The following is a 19,198-nucleotide window of genomic DNA, read 5'->3' as shown; positions in this document are numbered from 1 at the left end:
AGAGAAGATAATTTTATTACCGGGAATATTATTTCCTTTTTTCCCCTAATAACTTAGATTTTGGCTTTTTCATGAACAAATTGTCATATGAGGCCAGTTAAAGTTAGCTTTGCAACAGGAATGAATGTTTCTGCAATGTGTGGCTTGGTTTTGCCGTGAGCACTGATGCAGGAAGAAAAACCTCACATTGCAGCAGTGCCTGATGGTGATCTTGGGAGTTTACAGTGCTGCTCTGTACAGTGCAGCACTTTTTCTTGAGGTGTGTGTATATAATAATACACAAGATAATTGGGGGATTCTCACCTAAGCTGCAATCTCCACATAAGCTGTTACATTTTGTTTGGGGAAAAAGTATTTTTAAAAACCCACAACCAAAGAAACCCCAAATGAAACAAAAAGCCCCCACCCACAACCCTTGCCAGAGACCAGCTGCCCTTAAGGCTAGCATAATTACATAATTTAAAAAAACTTCCTAATATTTCTGCAGTTTCTGAAGTCCTACTGTTTTGCTCTTCTCTTTAGGAAGAATGATTTTCCTTCAGACAGATGGAAAAGTGAGTGAAGTAGTAGCGGGATTTCATGAGAGAAGTGGTCAGATGTAAGAACAAGAAATTCTAAGGAAGGCCTAATGTGAGCAGTTGACAAAGACAATCTTCAGGAAGTGTTAATTTTATTGTGGTAACAGGGAGAAAAATAGACATATTGCATGATCAGAGCTCTTCCATTTTCATGAACCTACTGTCTGGGCTCAGCACATGCAAAGGGAGAGGAAGAGTGATATATTCAGTTGTAAAGACGGGTAGCTGGGGTACACAGTGATGGGTAAATTCCTGGAGAATGTATTCAATAAATGTGTTGCAGGTGTAGGTCCTTATCCCAAATCCTGAACTGGGCAATGGCCACTGCACCTCACCCTCCTATGAGACTGGTGCTGAAAAGTGATTCAGGAGAAAGGCTTCTAACTCTGTGTGAATAAAGAATAAATAAAAATTGGGTTAAAATTATGCTGCACTATATGCAGACTAGTCTTGCTCAACCCACTGATGACGATCTTGATCAGATCAGTCTTATGTTGTAGTACTCATTCTTTAAATTACAAGGATAATAATACCAGGAATCCCTATAGACAAACCTGTCTTAAAATCTTGTCCATCTGTCTCAGACCAGATATGACTAGAGAAGGTGCTTGTAGTTGGTGTTGGAAAAGGGCAAAAATTTCTAAGACAGTACATTTTAAATAAGTATTTTGATATTTTATTTCATGACTTATGAATGCTTTAAATATTTATACTCCAAGTAATTGTATTCCAATAAGAAAGGAGATTGTGCCAGTCAAATTTGTAAGTGGTGCTGATTTACGATGTTAGGTACGTTAGCTACACCACTGTGAGTTTGAAAGGTAAAATACTAAATTAAATGGGCAGTGCCTCGTTTTGTAGCAAATTCAGAGGTTTTAATGTTATGAATGGACAATATATGTTTGCCAAGCTGCTCACTGTTTCCTGTACATAGTAGATTTTAACTGTGTTATTAAGTGCAGCACTATTGGGCTACGTATGGAATTCTGCAAGCTTGACCACAGACTCAAGAAGACTTTGGTTGGTTGGTTGGTTGTTTCGGTAAATCATGATGGTGTTACATGCTTAGAGTCGGTGAGTGAGGTCTTGGGTCCTCTTGGAGATTTTTCTCCTGGTGACAGTGAGAGACGTCAAGGATGCATCAGAAGCACAATAGTCCATAAAGTTATCTTGTAGCTTTGTTGGAAAGCACTTGGCAAGTTCTAGTGTGGGAGAGAGCCAATCTGATGTTAATAAGGCCTCGCTTCTTCCTGGCACTATTACCTACAGAAATTTTAGAAACAGATGCTTCAAAAATAGGCTGGGGGGCTTCCATGGGACATCAAAGTTTAAGTGGCTGTTAGAAGCTGTCAAATCTCTTTAAGCATAAACAAGCTGGAGTTCCTATCAATCTGGAGAGCACTCAAGTAACTTCCTGCTGCAGAGGCTTGCTGCACGCAGCAGTTGATAGACAGCACCGAGGTAGCGCTCCGGCTTGCAAAGCTGGGGATTTGTTGTTAGGAGAGGAGACAATGCTAGCTGTAAGTATTTGACAGCCATCAGAAAATGTAGGGAAGGTGATACGCTCCTTGGGAAGTGACTTTTTCAGGAGGCTGCTTTGGAATAATAGCTTTTGCTCCAAGTGCATTGGGAAGTGGGAGCTTTGCCTAAACTAGCAAACTCTGCAGCAGAGATTCACCAGCAGCACTGGAAATACAGGACTGCAGATACAGGACTCTGGTGCTTGTAACTGCTGTCATGATAGAGATTCGGCAGGAGCTCAGCTTCCCGTTCACGTGGAGCTGCAACTCCACTGTGGCTGCCATTGGGATGCTGTGGAATATTGTTCTACCAGGGCAGTGCCTGTGTGTCTGCTTTGCTTTTGGCCTAGGAACTGTGCAAGCCTCATTTTTTGTAGCCATTGCATTAACACGGTGAAGTTTACCATTAGGTATGTCTCTGTTCAAAAGGAGGACAGTGATTCTTTGAAAACCATGAAATTGTTCCTTTTCCAGCAAGGAAGGCTATTAATTCTCATGAGGTGCATGGTTTAGGATTGGAAGTCTTGGCCATACACAAATTCTTAGTCAGTGATGTAGAGAGTTGGGCCCAGTTTTGGAGAATAATTCAAGCATATGTCTTTCAGTACTCTGTTTTTCTTCCCTATCACATTACAGTTATTTGGAAGCCTGGGTTCTTCACTTTGACTTTGTTTGGGATTTCCTAAATGCAGTGACTGCTGCATTCGTAGCTGCATTCCACTTCTGCGAGAATTGCTGTGCTTCATCCTTGGGAATAATCCTGTGGGCCAAGCTAGCAAAAGCTATTGATTCATTTTGGAATATGTCTCGTTAGTCAGCTAGTCTTTCAGGGTGTGAAGCTGAAATGGGAAGTGTCTGAGCACTGGATGAGGAAAAATCCAACTAGTCATGAATTTTTCTTGTCAGCTGGAACAAAAGCATACTTAAGAGACTAAATTTGCTGATCACTTAGGTTTCATTTTATCCTGTCATATATAGTCTCTGTACTTTTCTTTTTGGTGTTCCTACGTCAAGTGCTATTAATAAAAAAGCTGCAGAAATGTTTGAAAGAACATAAAAGATGCCTAGTCAGCTTGGTCACTTTAGGCTGAATTTCCTGTTGATTATTTTGGACACTAACTTTTTAGATTCTGCCTCTAGAAACAGAGGTATAAGCTGCAGAATGCTGGAAATGTGGTCAACTATGGCACTGGTAAGAAGTTTTTCATTGAATAACTGCAGAAGAATGTGGAACTTGATGATTTTCATGTGCTTGTAAAACCAGAAAGATTGAACTAGGCTGGCTGTAGAATCAATTGATGGTAGAAGAAAACCAACTTAATAATTAATTACGTTTATAATATAGTTCTGAAATTGTACTAAACACTAATAAACTTTAGCTTAATACTGTAGCTTTTATAGTTATTTGGTCTGTTGGACTGTTTGACAGTGACTGAAGCTTACTTGTTTGGATTGATTTCTGTAATTTTAGTTTTTATAGATTCCTGATACTATATTAGTGTGGCTTGCTAATGGGTTTTCTTGATCTTACACAACACATGGGGAGAGGAGGAAAGATTATTAGTATGTCATTCATAAAGGCATAATTACATACGCAGATACAAATATCACTTTTGTTTGACCCTGGATTGGACGTTTTCAAAAAGGAATAAAATTGTTGTTTTTCACTATAGAACACAATTATTGCATGGCATTTATTTACGTATTTCCACTTGACCAGGAGGCCAGTCTTGAAATATTTGTATGTTAACATGTTTGGACATAATTTGTTTTGTTTACTTGTGTTTAACTCTTAAGTTGAAGTTGCAGTAAGTAATCATTTCCACCGTGGTTTTTCAAATACAAGTCATTAATAACGAACAACTTCCTTTTGAAAACCTAAGGTAATAGATTTGCAAAACCGAATGAATTGTTGCAGTTCTCGCTGTTTTCACAAGTGGACAGTGGTGAATTCCTGAGCAACGTAAGAATAAAGAGATTTCTTTGTTCTTGTCTTTTTTAATATGTTTATTGAACCTCTCAAATCTGCCAGTGATTCTTCTGTGTATTTTTGAAGTACTGATCCCAACATGTCTCTTTTTCCTTCCTGAATCTTTCTTGGGTCTCCCATTTTAAGCTGCAGTAAAGCAAATAGAAGCACAAATCTAGTGGAGGCTTTATGAAATCTTGCATGAAGTGAGGCAGAGGGAGCAGAGGATAGGAGTTGTCCTGAGAGCAGCTTGACGAGTCAATAGGTGAAAAACTTAAGTTATGCACTGATAATTCTTGCATTTTTCATATTGCTGGGCAACCCAGCCCCTTTATATCTTAGTGTGGGGGTACAAAACATTTGGGTCAGTGAGAGCTGTTCTGTCACATGTAAAAGCACACCTGGTGTCCAGTAATGACACAGGGAAAAAAAGATGTGACAAAAGATCACATGAAGAAGGTTTTGAGCTTTCTGCCTCGCTGGGTCAAAGCTCAAGGCAGGCCTCTGTGAGGAAGACCTTTCCTTACAACTTCCTTCAGAGGAAGCACCGATGGTGCTCGTACACGCATTAAAACCGTGCCTGGAGGCTGAGGTGGTGCTGTGCCAGGCACTTCCCAAAGCTCCAAAAATCTTATGTGAGTCTTCATGGATCATGGTCTATGAACACGCTTTGACACCTGAGATTTGTGTTTTCATAAGAAGCTTGTGAAGCACAAGTAATAAACACTAGTAATATGTAGATGAAAATATTTAGCTTGTGCTAATCAATCTTAATGCAGGTGGGATGAGGAGACTATATATTTTTTTTTATTAAATCACATTTTGTTAAATGCAGTAAGGATGTGGTTCTCAAATTAGATTTTATTGTTTGGTATGAAATAGACCTGGATAATTCCATGCCTAGTTAATAAACTGGGAAAAGTTATTTTAGTATAGTACTTGAAGTAATTTCATTTTAAAGGAAATTAATTGTTATGGATAAAAGCGTGAAAAAGAGAATAACCTCTTTCATACATATGTAAAAATTATGTATGTTCTCATTCTCTTTTCCTTTTTTTATCTCCCTGCCATTTTAGAGCAAAAATATGAATAAATGTAGAAGCATATAGTTAGAAAAGAATTACTGGTGATTATGGGATGGACAACTTTTGTTTTCACCAAACCAGCTGAAGCCCAGTGATCCTGAAGTGCTGCGCAGGCTGCAGGGCTCAGAGGGCAGGGTGCCTTTGCCCTGCTGCGCTGCTGGGAGCCGTGTTGTGTTTAAAGCAAGTGGCCTCCCCTGAAGAGCCTGCACGGGCTCCCTGCTTCTCACAGGGGTGAAATCCTGCTCGTGAGGCAGCTCTGGCAGGGCCAGGGCCCTCGGTGGCACCAACACAGGGCCTGGGGTCACTTGTGGCCAGGCAGGCTCCGAGTGCGTCCCTGCCCTGCCTCGCTGGGCTGAGGGGCTGCTGCTCTGCTGGGAGGGACTCAGGGGCTGTGCCTTGCTGCTGTGGCAGGGCACCCTTTGGGGTGCATATTTTGAATGCGCATCTGGGTAAGAATTTAAAGTGCTTATTCCATACAGTGGTCAGTATAGCAGTTCTTGTTCCTTTCTCTGTGAGCATTGCTTCCCTTTGCTCCTGCTGGTTTACCTGGTATCCTTTCTCATCACATTCTAGAAGGTGGCAAGGGTCATCCTGACCTGGTGCTCACTCTCTTTGTACTTATGGCAGAAACCAGGTGGATTAACAGACCTAAATTTTCATTTTTACCGTTGGACTCAAGCTGTTAGTATTCCCTCTTAGCGTTTTTAATATACTGACTTTCACCACAACCAGTGAGATATTTTTTTCCCCTTGAAAAACAAGTCTTGTCTTAGCCGGGGGATGGAGGGCAGGAAAACTTCACATTATATTATTCAAATTAATTTTTTAAAGTGTCAAGGTTTTTCTGTCTTTGATAAGTTTTATTTGAAATACCTGGGAGTATAGAAAATCTGTTCCTAGGCAATGATAAATAGTTTCTTCTTTTATTGTACTTTTTAAAGGAATTTTGCCCGATAAAGGGAGTGTTAAAAAAACCCCAAACTAATAAAGAATGTATTTTGGAAAAATATAAAACTCTCTTTTATCCAAATAAGTAAAAAACCCCAAAACAACAAAAACCCCACCAACTTTGGAGATGCCCAGTGGGATGGATGCTTATTTTTTCTTTTACAAAGATTTTATTCAAACTCCTGCATTTTCCAGAGTTTCTGTACAGGCTTTTAAGCTGAAATGTCTTGACATTGCATTTCTCCCTAAGTTATCAAAGGAGACTTTCTAGCTTTAAGCCAAATTCTTTGGCACATATAAGAGGTACAGTAAACTCCTGATTTATTTTGCTAAAGTTATGTTTTGAAATCTGTGAACTTTTTTTTTAATATGTGCAGCATTTGGAAACATGAAAAGTCCTAGTTTGTATTTTTTTAAATGTAACTTATTTTTGGAGATACAGTTTTCTTAGATGCTGTGAAGGAGCTGTTTGCCTGTGTAACTTAAAGTATTGATAAATTCTTGTGTGGTGCAGCAAAGCAGAAACAGCTTTTTTTGAATTCTAAAGTTAATGCAAGAAATATACCAGTATTTAACTAAAACTCCAACTTCTTCAAAGACATACACAGACCCTTAAAATAAATATCCTGCTAATATGGTAATTTCCTTTACTGAACTTGTTTAGTTTTCAGTTCATTTCCACTAATGTTGCTGATGAGTTTAGAGCTGTGATACAGAATTACTCAGTGTAGGCAGAAGTGGTGATGGGCACTAAACAATTTAATCTTCTCTAGTTTTTGCTTCTTTTGAGGCAGCAGGTAGAGAGTAGTGACCACTGTGCAACTTGAGACACACTCTGAAATGAGACTTTACTGAAGTTTAAAAACAAAAAAGCAGCAGCTTAATCTCAGATGCAGCTCTTTAAATATTTATGTAATAACACAAATCTATGTGAAAGGCAAGTTGTGGTCCCAGTAATTATTTCGTGCTGAGGTAGCAGATCCAAATAACTCTGTGGACATAAGGGTAGAATGTATAGTAACAGTGAGGATATTTTCCTGTTTCATTAAAAAAATGTCTATTTTGAGTGAAATTAAGAGATCTCCTCCCTTTTTTCTCTTTTTTTTTTTTTTTCAGGGGGGAAACTGTGGTCTTACGTCAGTAAGTTTCTAAACAGAAGTCCTGAAGAGAGCTTTGAAATTCCTGAATCCAGAACATCCAGTTCAACTAAAATTTACCTGGAGCAACCAACACCTAAAGAAACTGGTAGCAGCACTGATTCCAGAGAAAGCTATGGGGAGAGCACGCTGAAGGTGGTCCCACTGAGGAGCAGCCTGACACCAAGCTCTCAGGATGACAGCAGCATCCAGGAAGATGGTCAGGAGAGTTCCAAGTGGATGGACTCGCCATCCAGCTCAGAAGAAGAGTGCACCACTAGTTATTTAACGTTGTGCAATGAGTACGGGCAGGAAAAAATTGACTCTGGCTCCCTAAATGAGGAGCCAGTGGCTAAAGCAGAGAGTGGAGGGCTGCATACCAAAGAGAGGAGTTCCTTGCAGAAGCGCAGTGTTGTTGGCAGTGACAGCTTCACCTCCCAGATTGCACCTCAGGAACGAAAGCTGTTCATCGACGATGCTGAGTCGGAAATAGCCAGCCCTACTAGGATATTGGACTCGTTAACTAGATCCAAGAACAGCCCCATGGAGCTCTTCAGGATAGACAGCAAAGATAGCACTAGTGAGCTCCTGGGGCTTGAGTTTGGAGAAAAATTACATAACCTGAAATCAGAGCCTTTAAAGCCATTGTTTTCCGTCCCAGATCATGACAGAAGTTTGGATGCCCTGGAGAGCAAAATGGGTCTGAAAGCTCATGACACCGTGAGCAGGGGTTCAAATGACTCTGTGCCAGTTATCTCCTTTAAGGATGCTGCTGTTGATGATGTGAATAGCATTGATGAAGGAAGGCCTGATCTCCTAATAAACTTACCTGGCATGTCTGATGAAGCAGAGGAGCCAGCCGTGTCAAGGCCAGCAAAGTTTACAAAATCTGATAGGGACATGTCAGAAGTTAAGTTGTTAGAAACACCTGATGTCTTGCAATTAAATAATTCTGCAGATCCATGCAAAGCATTTGATCAAGAGCCAAATCATGTGGCACCAGAAGTGGGCGATCCTGCCCACAAGGAAGCAAATGAGCAAAGCAGTGTCACTCAGGGAGCCCTTGGGTCCCTCTTTACCTCTGACCAGGAGGTGGGTGCTTCAGAAGGTGGGCCTCTGTTGCAAGAGCTTGGGGCCTGCTCTTCAAACATGATGATCAAAGAGGAAAGTTCCTATGTTTCCAACCCGCTCTCCTGTGCTCACGAGGTTAGCTTGGACACAGGTGTGCCAAGGAAGGAAGGAGTGCCGCTGTTTTCCAGTCAAGCGGATGACAGCAGGAAAGAGGCGGCAGACTCTTCTATGTCACCAGCAGCTGAAAGTAAAAAGACTGCACCAGAGGAGGAAGACAAAATAGCAGGAGCAGGGCAGAAGGAAATACATCAAATTTTTCAGGACCTCGATGAAAGATTGGCGCTAACCTCCAGGTTCAATATCCCAGAGGATTGCATTCAAAGATGGGCAGCTGAAATGGTGGTAGCCCTTGATGCTTTACATAGAGAAGGAATTGTGTGCCGCGATTTGAACCCAAACAACATCTTATTGAATGATAGAGGTCAGGAACTTTTGCAAATGCATTTCTTTTTATTCGCTGTTGCTTCCAATTAACTGAGTAGGCGTTTTATCTTGTAATTAGTATCTTCATTTCCTGTCTAGAGCTTCATTATCAGTGCAGCAAATTCACCCCCAGTAATAGCTTCTAGTACTTAATGATGCCATTATTCTTAATGATACTGTTTTTAGCTACAAAAGGAGTAATTACAGTTCACTTCTGCAGAAAATGGAAGGGAAAAATGTTTTGATTTCTCCTGTCGTTTTGTTTTTAGGACACATTCAGCTAACGTATTTTAGCAGGTGGAGGGAGGTTGAAGATTCCTGTGACAACGATGCCATAGAGAGAATGTACTGTGCCCCAGGTTAGAGCAATCACCTACAATGTTTCACTTGGAAAGTAGATTAGCAGCTTTCATTTTCTCATATAGTCTCTGTAGCATACAGCTTGAGATCATGCAATATCTGAGTTTTCTTTGCTTCTTTTCCTTAATGTCTTAAAAAGCTACAGGGCTCATAACTGCTTTATTGTTGAACTGTGGTGGTGTTTGTTATGTCATTTCCATAACGTGTAATTGTACTGAATGTCTTGTTTAAGCAAGTTAGGAATGTTCTGTTTTCTTCCAGTTATTTCCTGTGTGTGAGTACCTCTTGGTAAATGAAAAGAGCAAATGAAACTGAAAAGGTGGCACTAAGACCCTTAAAAATACAAAAATTTATACATGCAAAGGACATGGGTGGTGGAGGGAGAACCACGGAGGTTTGAAAAATACAACCCTAACAGGCTCAGAGATGCCTCTGACATTTTTGATGAGCTATAGTGGGCTTTGAAATAGTTTAGAGAGCTCTTTCCTTAGAACCTCTTTCATCAATCATGAGGGTGATAAAATCAATATCTCTTGGGTTTTTATAGCAAGGATGGCACTTGAAACTGAGCCTTCCCTCTTTTCCTTTATTAGATTTATTTTCTGCTAATATAGTGGTCTGTGATTTTTGGCAGTGACAGCCAAAAATCAGGTGTTTCACGTACAGCTTCATATTTTAAAAAATTCATAGTTCATTTATAAAAACAACGTTTAGAGTTGAAATTGCTACGTTTTTATTCCGACTTTGAAATGCCAGCATAACTTTCTGCTGAGTGCATGGTCTGGCCAGGCTTTGCAACTTGGCATGCAGGTAGTCCTCAAGCTCAGAGTCTGCAAATGTGCTTAGAAAAATTTAGGATAAGAGTTACCAGCCCTGGAAGTCCTGAATTTAGTTTGGCATCAGGTGTTCTGTGTTTTTGTTCTGCAAGTGCAATGCAGCAAGGAACTGTCTCTGTGAATAAAGGTGGTAAGGTCTCAACAAACTTTGAATGTCAACTTCTTGAGATAAATTAAAAAAAAAAAAATCTTTTCTACTCAAGTCAAAAGGGTATGTATTACAGAAAATAATTCTTTTCACCTATCAAAGTTAATCTAACACCTTCGTTCTACCCTCATGCCACTTTCATTCAAGAACAAGATAATTGGGGAATCCCAGCAATTACTGTGTTTGTTAAATAGATGGTTGTCCTGCTTGCCAACATGTGTGACAACCTGTTAGAGAGAGGTGTTTTCCTGCCTCCCTAAGCCAGCCTCGAACAAAGCGCTCCCCAGTTGAGTTCTAGCAAAGATGGAAGTGCAGCCTTTTCCCACCCTGTCATCATTAATGAGCTGTGAAAGTCAAAGCTTAATTTTTCTGTACTTTAATGAGGATCCAAAGAGAGACTTTTTTTGCCCCCTAAGCCCCAACCAGTCAACTCCTGCAGTAATTAAGTGTTTAGGGAGCAGTTGAAATAATATTTAGAAGTCCCCGAATGCAAGAATAAAGTTTTCCACACCGTCATTATTTCCACCTCGCAGCACAGGTGTGGTACCCATCCGGGCTTTTTTTGCTGAAGTTGCCCTCTCCTCTCTGCCCTCTCTGCCCTACCCCAGGCTGCATTTGCTTTGTGAGTCTGAAACTGGTGAGCTGCAAGGTGAGGATTTGCAAATGCAAATATTAGATATATTCAAGGTGGATGAGTTGGTACTGCTCCATGATCCTTGCTTTCATATTTCTTGATCTTAATGTTATCTCTGTGAAGCATGCTTGTACTTCAGTGTAGCTGTTACATGTTAATTTTTAGTAGGAGGGCAATACTTAGCAGCACAAAATTTGGAGTCAAGGGCCATTCTGTGGTGAGGAATGATTCAGTACTGGTGTGTAGCTGAGTCTACAGCAGCCTTCTTAGGGCTACTGCAGCTGGTAAATGTTGCTTTAGAACTTTTGACCAGTGTTAAAAAAATATTCACGTTAATAAACTTTCTCTAGGTTCCAGTATTACAGGGAAAAATAAAAAGCTTCATTTGGATGACAAATTTCTTTTTCATTTTGAGGGGTGTACCATGTCCTTGGAACCCCTTTATCATGAAAGCATTGCTCCTCAAGCTGCTTCTTGGAATAATGATTTTGAAATTATATTTGTGCTTCAGTTCAGTGCAGTGTTGTTGGCAGTGAAAGTGGCAGTGACATTAGGAAGAAGTTTTGAGGTTATAATATTATTTTTAAGTTTCTTTTTAATATAAGTTTTTCTCAATTTTTTTTTTTTTTTTTTTTTTTTTTTTTTTTTTCCTCCTGCTGAGGGAAATGCTGTAGTTTTGTAAAGGTGAGCAATTATCTTCACAAAATTTTATCAGGTCTTAGGATTTCTTACCTTACTAAAACATGGTGGCTAAAATAAGTGACTCAAAGTGAGTTTTTATCTCGTTTTGAATTTTCCTGATGCTTTCAGGATTATATGCTGGGTTGCCCTGCCTATGGGTTGTCAGCCTTCCTTCTCCTTTTTTCTCCTGGTTGAAGGATGCAGTGGAACTTGGCTGGTAAAAATGTTGCGTTTAGCTTGCTGTTTGTTTTTAATAGAGTTCGAGATAGAATAGATTTGTATATGATAATTTGTGTGCTACCTGATTTCAACAATTTAGTGCACTCTTTCAGTGTATGTAAGTAATGGAACGTGTCTGTCAATAAACATAGTTTTTTAGGGTCTGCTATCAGAGACCGAGAACAGATAATGAGTTCAGGGCTGCAATTGTTTTTCTGCATTGATTTTTGAGGAGTAAATTTTGGAGGCAGAAGAAGGGGAGGATGAATGTGAAATTTAAACACATTGCAGGATAGCTTCAGCTTAGAATAGGTAGGAAATCGTATTGCAGAGTTATATTAAAATTTTAAACGTATTTAAAACAGTTGTGTCTTTTCAGTTGTTGAGGTTTCAGATGTTGCTTTTCTACAGTGTAAGTTATAAAGCGATTGGCAGTAAATTGCATGAAGATGTATTTAAATACTAAGTTTTCTTTGTTGAAGAAAAACATGAAGTCTAAATTCTACAATTTATGTATTGAAAACTAATTGCTGGATGGGCTAGGATGTATTAGTGTGGAAGCTTTTCGGAGCCAAGGGAGGATAGAGGTTCACCTATGTGGAACTTGCTTGTGGGATCTAGGATTTTGTGTTTTAAGGCTTTCTGTACACCACAGCGTAACCTTGCATTAAGGTAAAGCAAGGCAGTGTCGCTACAGCGACAGTGATCAGATCCCTGCCCTGGTGAAGCGCAGGGACTTGTTCAGCTCCTGTTGTCCTATGAGAAGTGGAGATGCAATTTGACTGCCTGTGTCAAACAGACATTATGCAGTGCGTATATAAAATAAGAGAACAACTGCAACAATGATAAATGCGGGAGTGTCAAAAAGACGAGGGAAGGGAATAGCTTAAAAAGCTGCATCCCGCTCCCTGCGAGCAGTTTGATCAGTTTAGTATGAAATAGCAATTGGCATTTTGCATCGCGCGTAAGTTACGAGCGCTCCTACATCTGTGCAGGAGTGGCGCTTCCCCGCTGCCGACGGGAGGTGGCATTGTACCATTAATGGATGCTGCTGTCGCACTGGCTGCCCCTAATTTGCTTTACTTCTCCTAAGAGCTGGAGACGGAAGATGCGGCTCGTTTGTGATGATTTGCACATCAGGAATTGTGCTCTTGTGGTGTGTTACGGTGCCGTTGAATCTGTTGGTATGGCTGGGGTAACTCTTTGCTGCTGGGTAGTTCTGCTCAGTTTAGAAAAACCAAAAGTTCCTGAACCAACTCTGGCACCAACAAAGCTGTCTGCAGATGCTTACAAGTAGTGCCTGTGCTATACTTTGATTAATGGCCAGACTAAATCCTTGCTGTTAACCTACGATAAGTCAAATGTTGTTTCTTTAGTTCACAAGGGAAACGTTGGATTATAAATCATACCATATAAACTCAACACCAAGTAAAACTGTGGGGGGTTTGGCCAGGAATGACTCTTTGCTTTTAAAGAAGAAATTAAGCACTTGTAACTGAGAATTTCTCTTGTGTTTATATGGCTAAGGTGACTGTTGTGAGGTTTATGTGTTTTGTTTCCTTTAACTTTCCTCCTCTTTATAGTAATTTTATTTTCTGAACATTTTAAAGTGTGCTGAGCAGCTGATGTCTGAATACAAAGTTATTAGCAGATCAGATGAGAATGATTCACTTCTGTTTAAACAGCCCTTTGCTCTCCATGCCCCCTGAGAACTCTTATCACATATTTGTCCAAAAAATCCCCACAAAAACTAACAAAAAAATCCCTTGCTTTATCCACCTGTCTGGTGGCTGATAGTATCAGCAATGTATCTCTTTATCTCTTGGTTAATGTGCCTTGGTATTCTGAAGGGGGGAAAATTCCAGTAACAGATTCAATTTACATGGACAGAAACTTGAGCAAATGCCAGCCTGGCAGGGGGGCCATTATTCTGCTCTATAAATAAGTTTAAAAAAGAAACACACACACACACACACAAACCTGTGGATCACCATGTTTTCGTCTAATTGAGAGAAAAGCAAGATAGATGAATTTTGAAATGCAAATTATCACCTTCTGTTATTTTAAGTATTGGCTTCGCCTGCATTGTGGTCTTACATGTGAAGAGTTGTTAACTTTTAAATACAGTAATAATTGTATTCCATTCTTGACAGTTAAAATTCTAAAAATTAAATTGGTAACTTTAAAAAAAAAAAACAAACCCTTTTCAGTATGCTTAATACATGTGAGAAAGAATTGTCTACAGCCATTGCCTAGTCAAGGGTGAAACAGTTGAGGATTTTCTCATGAAGAGAAATCTTTAAGGTGCTTTTTCAGTCTAACCTGTGAGGTGTCATGTTGTAGAAGCAGCTTGCTGGTCTGACATCTTGTGTAAATATGATGTGTGAATGCGATGTTTTATTTACACTCCCTGAGTTCTTGTTCCAGCAGCAGGGATGCTTTCTGTTGCATCCCTGTAGTGTTTTTGGAGGATGAGCTTTCAGAACTGGGTTGCCTTTAGAGTATTTTTTTTTCTTGTTTAAGCAAGTTTTCACCAGACTGTGTTTACTAAAAACTGGAGATTTGCTGCTTGAGATCCTAAAGCCAAAGGGAGCTTAGCTTCATAGAAAATGTAAGTAGGAAACTGGCCATCAGTAATGCATCGTATTATTCTGATGCTTTCATAAGCTGTGTGCTATAATCAAGCCTTATTTACACAAACTAGCATTCACAGAAGCCTACACATAAATATATGGTAAATTTGGTTTTATGTAACCTGCTGTTACTTGTGCACAGTGCAAAACCTAAGCAAAAAGAAGGCTTTGTGTGTAAAGGATTTTGTTCCAAAAAAAAAAAAAAAAAAAATACAAAAATGTTTCAATGTGCAACCTGATTTTTGTACTCCCAAATGAAGATGTCACTTTTTCTCTTAAACAATTGAAAATACAGATGCAGAGTGCAGCTGGTCACCTAAAATATATGGCATGAAAATAAAAATTGCTAGTTGATATTATTGGCCTGCATGCTATAATTTTTATTTACTGAATAAGGAAAAAGATTATTATTTGCCTCTGTTTACCAAATAGACATTTGATGCAGGAAAACCTGCATATTATTTGTGTGTTTTTCAGTAGGAGTTTGCAGGCACTCATTAAATCTGCTATTCTGTATTATAATAATTTAATTTGAGTAGATTGTTTAAGAAGCAAAATAACTGTGGTAGATTAAAGTGCCATTGACCCTGAGAGGTGTCGAGGGGTGGGCTGGTCACGTGGTTATAGTGTAAGACGGGACTTCCTGCTTTTTATCTCTGACTCTGTCCTAGATTTTTGTGTGACATTAATGTCTCAGGATTATCCTGAAAAGAAAAGAAAAAATCTGGAAGGTGAAAGAGCTTTGGGCATCAAAATCAGAGGGATGGGCTAGCTTGATTTGAAAAGCCCTGGCAATAGGAAACAGGATCAAACTTTAACATGAAAAATACATGGCTGGTGTGAATAAGGTCTGGAGGTGCAATAAAAGTGCTTATTCCTGTGAGGCTGGGAGTAACAGTTTTCCAACAACCCTTTGGAGTGGAACAGCTCTCTAAAGACCCCAGAGTGTCCCACAGAAAACTATGACAACTGACTGCTCCCAGAATAGCAAAATGTCATGAGCTTGGAGTTGGTAATTGAAAGCATAGGTTTGGGGAGAGCATCAGGTACTTTCTGGAAAAAATCTGATCTCAGGCTTGTTGTAAGTACACTGTGTGTTTCAGGTGAAGTACATGGTCTTGTGGTTTTTCTGTAACTAGAATAAGCGATAATATGTACCCAAGCTTTTGATTTGTAAAAATCTGATGTTTTAGTCTGGCCGTCATAAAAGCCAGTTGTTAACTCCAGAAGAAATTGTACTTTACCTGTGTTTATTTATGTCTATTATTATTATTGGTGGTAGTATTATTGCAGATGGGACTAAACCTTGAAAATAGTATTCAAGATGCTTTGTGAAAGTAAATGGAGCTAGCTGTGAGATTAATTAATGTTTGCTTTGTTTTGATAACAGAACTGTAATAAAACTTTGTCTCTTTTGTCTCATGATTATTTTAGAGGAAGTTTTGATTCCATCTTGGGCTGCTAGAAGAAAAAGAGAACATAGTTTCCTTTTTTTTTTGTTTCTTTTTTTTTCAAAGAGGAATATAGATGCTCCTATGTTTTTGAATAACTTTTAAATGAAACTTCCTATTTGCATACTCCATTTGATCTTAGCAAATGTTCATTGGACTTGCCTCACTACTTTATTGTTTAAAGACCATGATAAACTCCTATACTTAAAGATAGATGGTTCAATACTGTGCTTTATAAATTGCTGAAGCATTTTAGGCAAAGCATTATTGCCGGATTGCTTGTGGGATGTTTTATTTAGTGACTGTATCTTATGGTATCTTGGCTGACTGAGTCTGATGAGAGTGAATTAGGTTGGAGTTACTTTATTTGATTCTCTGCAAATGTTTCTTTACATATATAGATATCAAAATAGGATAAAACAGTAATCTTTTAAAATTAAGTGAGTGTAAGGTAAACAGAATTTCCAGTGCCTCTAATGGTTTTTCATGCAATGTTTATCTTAATGGCCACAGAAGGGGAAAACATTGTGTTTCTTTTTAGGATGTTGAACAAGTCCAGTTTCTCATGAACAGTTTCAGACACCTGATGGCTGTTCAGATGGGTGTCCTTTTCTTTTCAGTGCAGAAATGATACTTGAGAGTATGCTGTTTCTGCTTGGAGTATGGGTTAAGGGAAAGGGCTTCTTTGAAATTCTTATCAATTTGCCGTTCTTGATTCCAAGAAGCCATCTCACTGCAAAGCCTTTCCTGACTCCTAGGTGTCTGAAGAAGCACTACATCCACCTAGAACCAGTTTTCCTGTGAGCTGGCTGGAGATGCTTTTTTTTTTTTTTTTGTATTACAGTTTGTCCTACAAAATTTTTGATTAAGGTTTTATTCTTGGTGATTCACAAGCCATCTGGCCTGAGTTGCACAGTGAATGTTTAAGGCTGCCTGTAAGCCTGGCTTCTTCCATGTTAACTACTGACTTTGCCTGCTGGTCATGAGGCATTATTGTCAGCCCTGGAGGAGGCTGTTTTTGGAAGAAAATGTGGCAGGTGTAGTAGTAAAAGCTTTTGAAATCCATCAGCAAGAAGGGTTATGTATTTCAAGTTAAGGTGCTGTGTAAAGAATGAGTAAGTAAGCCTTGGTTTGCCATCGATAGCTTTATTGAGAATTTGAGAGGAGAAGTTCTGCTTTTTCTTCTGAACTGGCATCTCTGTTTAAAATACAGGGTGTTGTCAGCTAAGTCTCCCTTATCAGGAAGTAAGGTATTGCTGTGTATAATGCAAATATTGAGATAAGTATGGAAACCATAAAGAACTGGCCTTTCAGTTGAGACCAGCTGCTCTGGAAGGAGGACAGTGTAGGGTAGTGAAGGTGTTTACCTGCACCATCTGTCTCTGTCTAAACCTGATAGCCGTTTACGAATCTCCTTCCCTTCAGTTATCCCAGTGGCTGCTGTTGGAATTGCTTTGTGCTGGAATTTAGCATTGACTTGTGCTACTTGGTGCTGGGTGTCATGGCCATGCTTTGGGAAGGGGGAAAGAGGAAAGCTCTCTCTTTAATGAAATTGCAGTAAAGTTGGAAGAGCTATTGACTTTTTTCACCCTACCTTATTATTTTGCTGATTTTCTGTTTGAGGGTGATATGAATGTTTTTTTCTGCAAATGTTGTTCTGCCAATCCTAGACGCACCAACACCGTGTACATGTGTACACGTGTTTATTTCTGTACAAATCCGGGTTAGGTCCTTGATTTCAAGGTTCATGAAGGAAAGATTTGGCATAAATATCCCCATGTTATTCACTTAAGCTTAAGTGTCACTACCATTTATTGTCTAAATTACTTTGCTGATGGATTGAGATGAAAATGTTTTCTTAGTGAAGGCAGATATTGTAGTTCAGATTTATTGCAATATCGAAGCTTTAAAAAAAGCTTGTGCCCTATGTAGTATATTACATTAGCTAGCTACTCTGTGTCCCTCAAAAGCACTTCATAATCTACAGTTTCTAAATTTTCCCATGATGTTTAGTCAAAATAAAATGCAGTAATATTGATGTGGTATCCTGGACTTATTATGATCAGTATTGCATCAGAAGTCATGTGACCTGCTCAAAGTAAGGAAATGTAAACAACACATGTTTATTTGCAGTATACACAGTGATTTTTTTTTTTTTTTTTTTTTTTTAATGAAAACATTTATTTTAACCTGAAATAGGGAAAATTTGGAACCAGGGAAAGCAGCCAGAAGGCAGACATTGCATAAAAGGCAAAAAGTTGAGCTGAAATTTAGTTTTTGTAAAAAATGGGACTCAGGTGTTGCCCTTAGCTGAGTTTTCCATTTTCTGCTCTGTGTTGGTTCAGATGATTTGTCATGCAGCTTCTCCTTGTGCATGAGGACCCAGGCAGAGCCCTTCAGCCCTGGGAGAAACCTGTGTTACTTGCCTGTTCTTAATTTATTCCACTCATGTCATTTTGGTTGTGGCCAAAAGTGGATGGAAGAGTTCAGTGCTGCTCTTGTCAGAGAACTACAGTGACATTTGTTTTGGCTTGGCATATATTGAAAGTGTTCTTCCCATTGGAAAGATGATCTTGGATTTTGAGGAAGTGGACTCTGGTTTGCTTTTTGACTCTTATTCTATATATGTCCATCAGTGCTACTTCCTGTAATGAACCGTTCTGTGAGAGAAGGCAGTGGTTCTTTAGAAAATTGCATCAGAATCTCTGCCAACATAAAGGGAAATAACACCAGAATTGAGCAATTTTTTTTTTTTTTTGGTAGAATTTCTTTTCCCTGTGCTCTGAATGATGCATTTTTTTTCACATTTAGGTAATTTTTTTTTCTGTTGGGCTGTAACCCGTGAGGCCCATTCCCACTCAACGCCTTTGGGAAAAATAGATTAATTCCTTCTGTGGCGTTATTCTAAAATTTAGGGTGTGTCAATATGGGTTAGTTAATGGAACTGAGAATATAGTAGTCAGTCATATTAATTCTTGGCTTTGCTGTCCTTATTCTGTAATAAGTGTGTAATTTAATTTAATAATAAAATATTTACTTGTTGGGAAGAAAGCTCCCTTGAACTGAAAAGGCATTTCCATTTAGTAGGTTTCACTGAGAAATGCTCTGAAAACCTTTTGCCAGCTGGTTTGTGTGGAAGGACCCAACTTTGGGGATTTTTTTTCTTTTTTTAAAGGATAGTTACCTAGAAGGTTTGACTTTCTGAAGGGCTTTAAAATTAAATTGCAAGAACAAATTTTGGGGTTTTTTTACAAATTCTCTCAATTTACTGTAATTTCAGCTTCATCCGGGTGCTCGCATGGGATCTTAAAACATTTAAAAAATGCATGTAATTATTTTGACACAGTTCCTCATGTGGTTGCTGTTACGTCTCTGCAGAAGTTTCTTGGTGCTGATAGGAGTATTAATCTGTGAGGAGTGGAATAAATTCTGATGTGTGGCACCCT

At 39.1% G+C, this 19,198-nt stretch overlaps 1 protein-coding gene across 4 annotated transcripts in view; it reads left to right on the top strand.

Annotated features, from left to right (window-relative positions):
- The window catches only part of RPS6KC1 (ribosomal protein S6 kinase C1), an 86,323-nt gene that overhangs the window by 59,184 nt on the left and 7,941 nt on the right, over positions 1 to 19,198 (top strand). For all 4 annotated transcript variants that reach the window (XM_040059396.2, XM_040059399.1, XM_040059401.1 and 1 more), the window contains 2 exons: positions 7,217 to 8,788; positions 9,060 to 9,149. In XM_040059396.2, coding sequence (XP_039915330.1) covers positions 7,217 to 8,788; positions 9,060 to 9,149 — 1,662 coding nt within the window. The remainder of the gene's footprint in view (positions 1 to 7,216; positions 8,789 to 9,059; positions 9,150 to 19,198) is intronic.

The sequence above is a fragment of the Hirundo rustica genome, chromosome 3 (genome assembly GCF_015227805.2).
Source record: "Hirundo rustica isolate bHirRus1 chromosome 3, bHirRus1.pri.v3, whole genome shotgun sequence".
NCBI lineage: Eukaryota > Metazoa > Chordata > Aves > Passeriformes > Hirundinidae > Hirundo > Hirundo rustica.
The sequence above is the reverse complement of the archived record's forward strand: the minus strand, read 5'-3'. Positions and strand labels throughout refer to the sequence as shown.